The sequence below is a fragment of the Haliaeetus leucocephalus genome, unplaced genomic scaffold, assembly GCF_000737465.1.
Source record: "Haliaeetus leucocephalus isolate CR32 unplaced genomic scaffold, Haliaeetus_leucocephalus-4.0 Scaffold195, whole genome shotgun sequence".
Lineage (NCBI taxonomy): Eukaryota > Metazoa > Chordata > Aves > Accipitriformes > Accipitridae > Haliaeetus > Haliaeetus leucocephalus.
The window spans coordinates 1,897,091-1,897,600 of NW_010972631.1; the positions used below are offsets into that span (position 1 = coordinate 1,897,091).

The window sequence follows — 510 nt, forward strand, 5'->3', positions numbered from 1 at the left end:
CCGAGCCGGAGAGCCCGCCGGGGGGGGGGCCGGGGCCGCTCCCCAGAGAGAGGCCGACAGGGTAGGCGGCGGAGGCCCTGACGCAGCTGCCCCCTCCTTTCCCTGCCGCCCTCCCTTCCCTCCCCCCCAGCCCGCCCCAGACAGCGGGGAAGGCGCCTCTGGGCAGGGCCGGCTGCCACCGCCGCCGCCGTCTCCCCTGCCCCTCGCTCCGAGCCCCCTTCCTCCGCCCCGCCGCTGCCCCGCGCCATGGCTTGCGGCGCCACTTTGAAAAGGACTCTGGATTTCGACCCGCTGCTGAGCCCGGCGTCCCCGAAGCGGAGGCGATGTGCGCCATTGTCAGCCCCGGCCTCGGCCGCCGCCTCCTCCTCCTCCTTCGCCGCCGCCTCCCCGCAGAAATACCTGCGCATGGAGCCCTCGCCCTTCGGAGAGGTGTCGTCCCGGCTCACCACAGGTGAGGGGAGGCGGCACCGCCGTGCCCGGCAGTCCCCCGGGGCCGGGGAATTGGGGGGG

The 510-nt window shown here is 75.9% G+C and overlaps 1 protein-coding gene across 5 annotated transcripts in view; it reads left to right on the forward strand.

Annotated features, from left to right (window-relative positions):
* Positions 1–6: 6 nt before the first annotated feature.
* Positions 7–510, forward strand: part of AKIRIN2 (akirin 2) — a 17,132-nt gene continuing 16,628 nt past the window's right edge. For all 5 annotated transcript variants that reach the window (XR_774231.1, XR_774232.1, XM_010565705.1 and 2 more), the window contains exon 1: positions 7–451. Coding sequence is in view for 3 of the 5 variants with exons in the window: in XM_010565705.1 (XP_010564007.1) it covers positions 247–451 (205 nt within the window). In the remaining 2 variants the exon portion in view is untranslated. The remainder of the gene's footprint in view (positions 452–510) is intronic.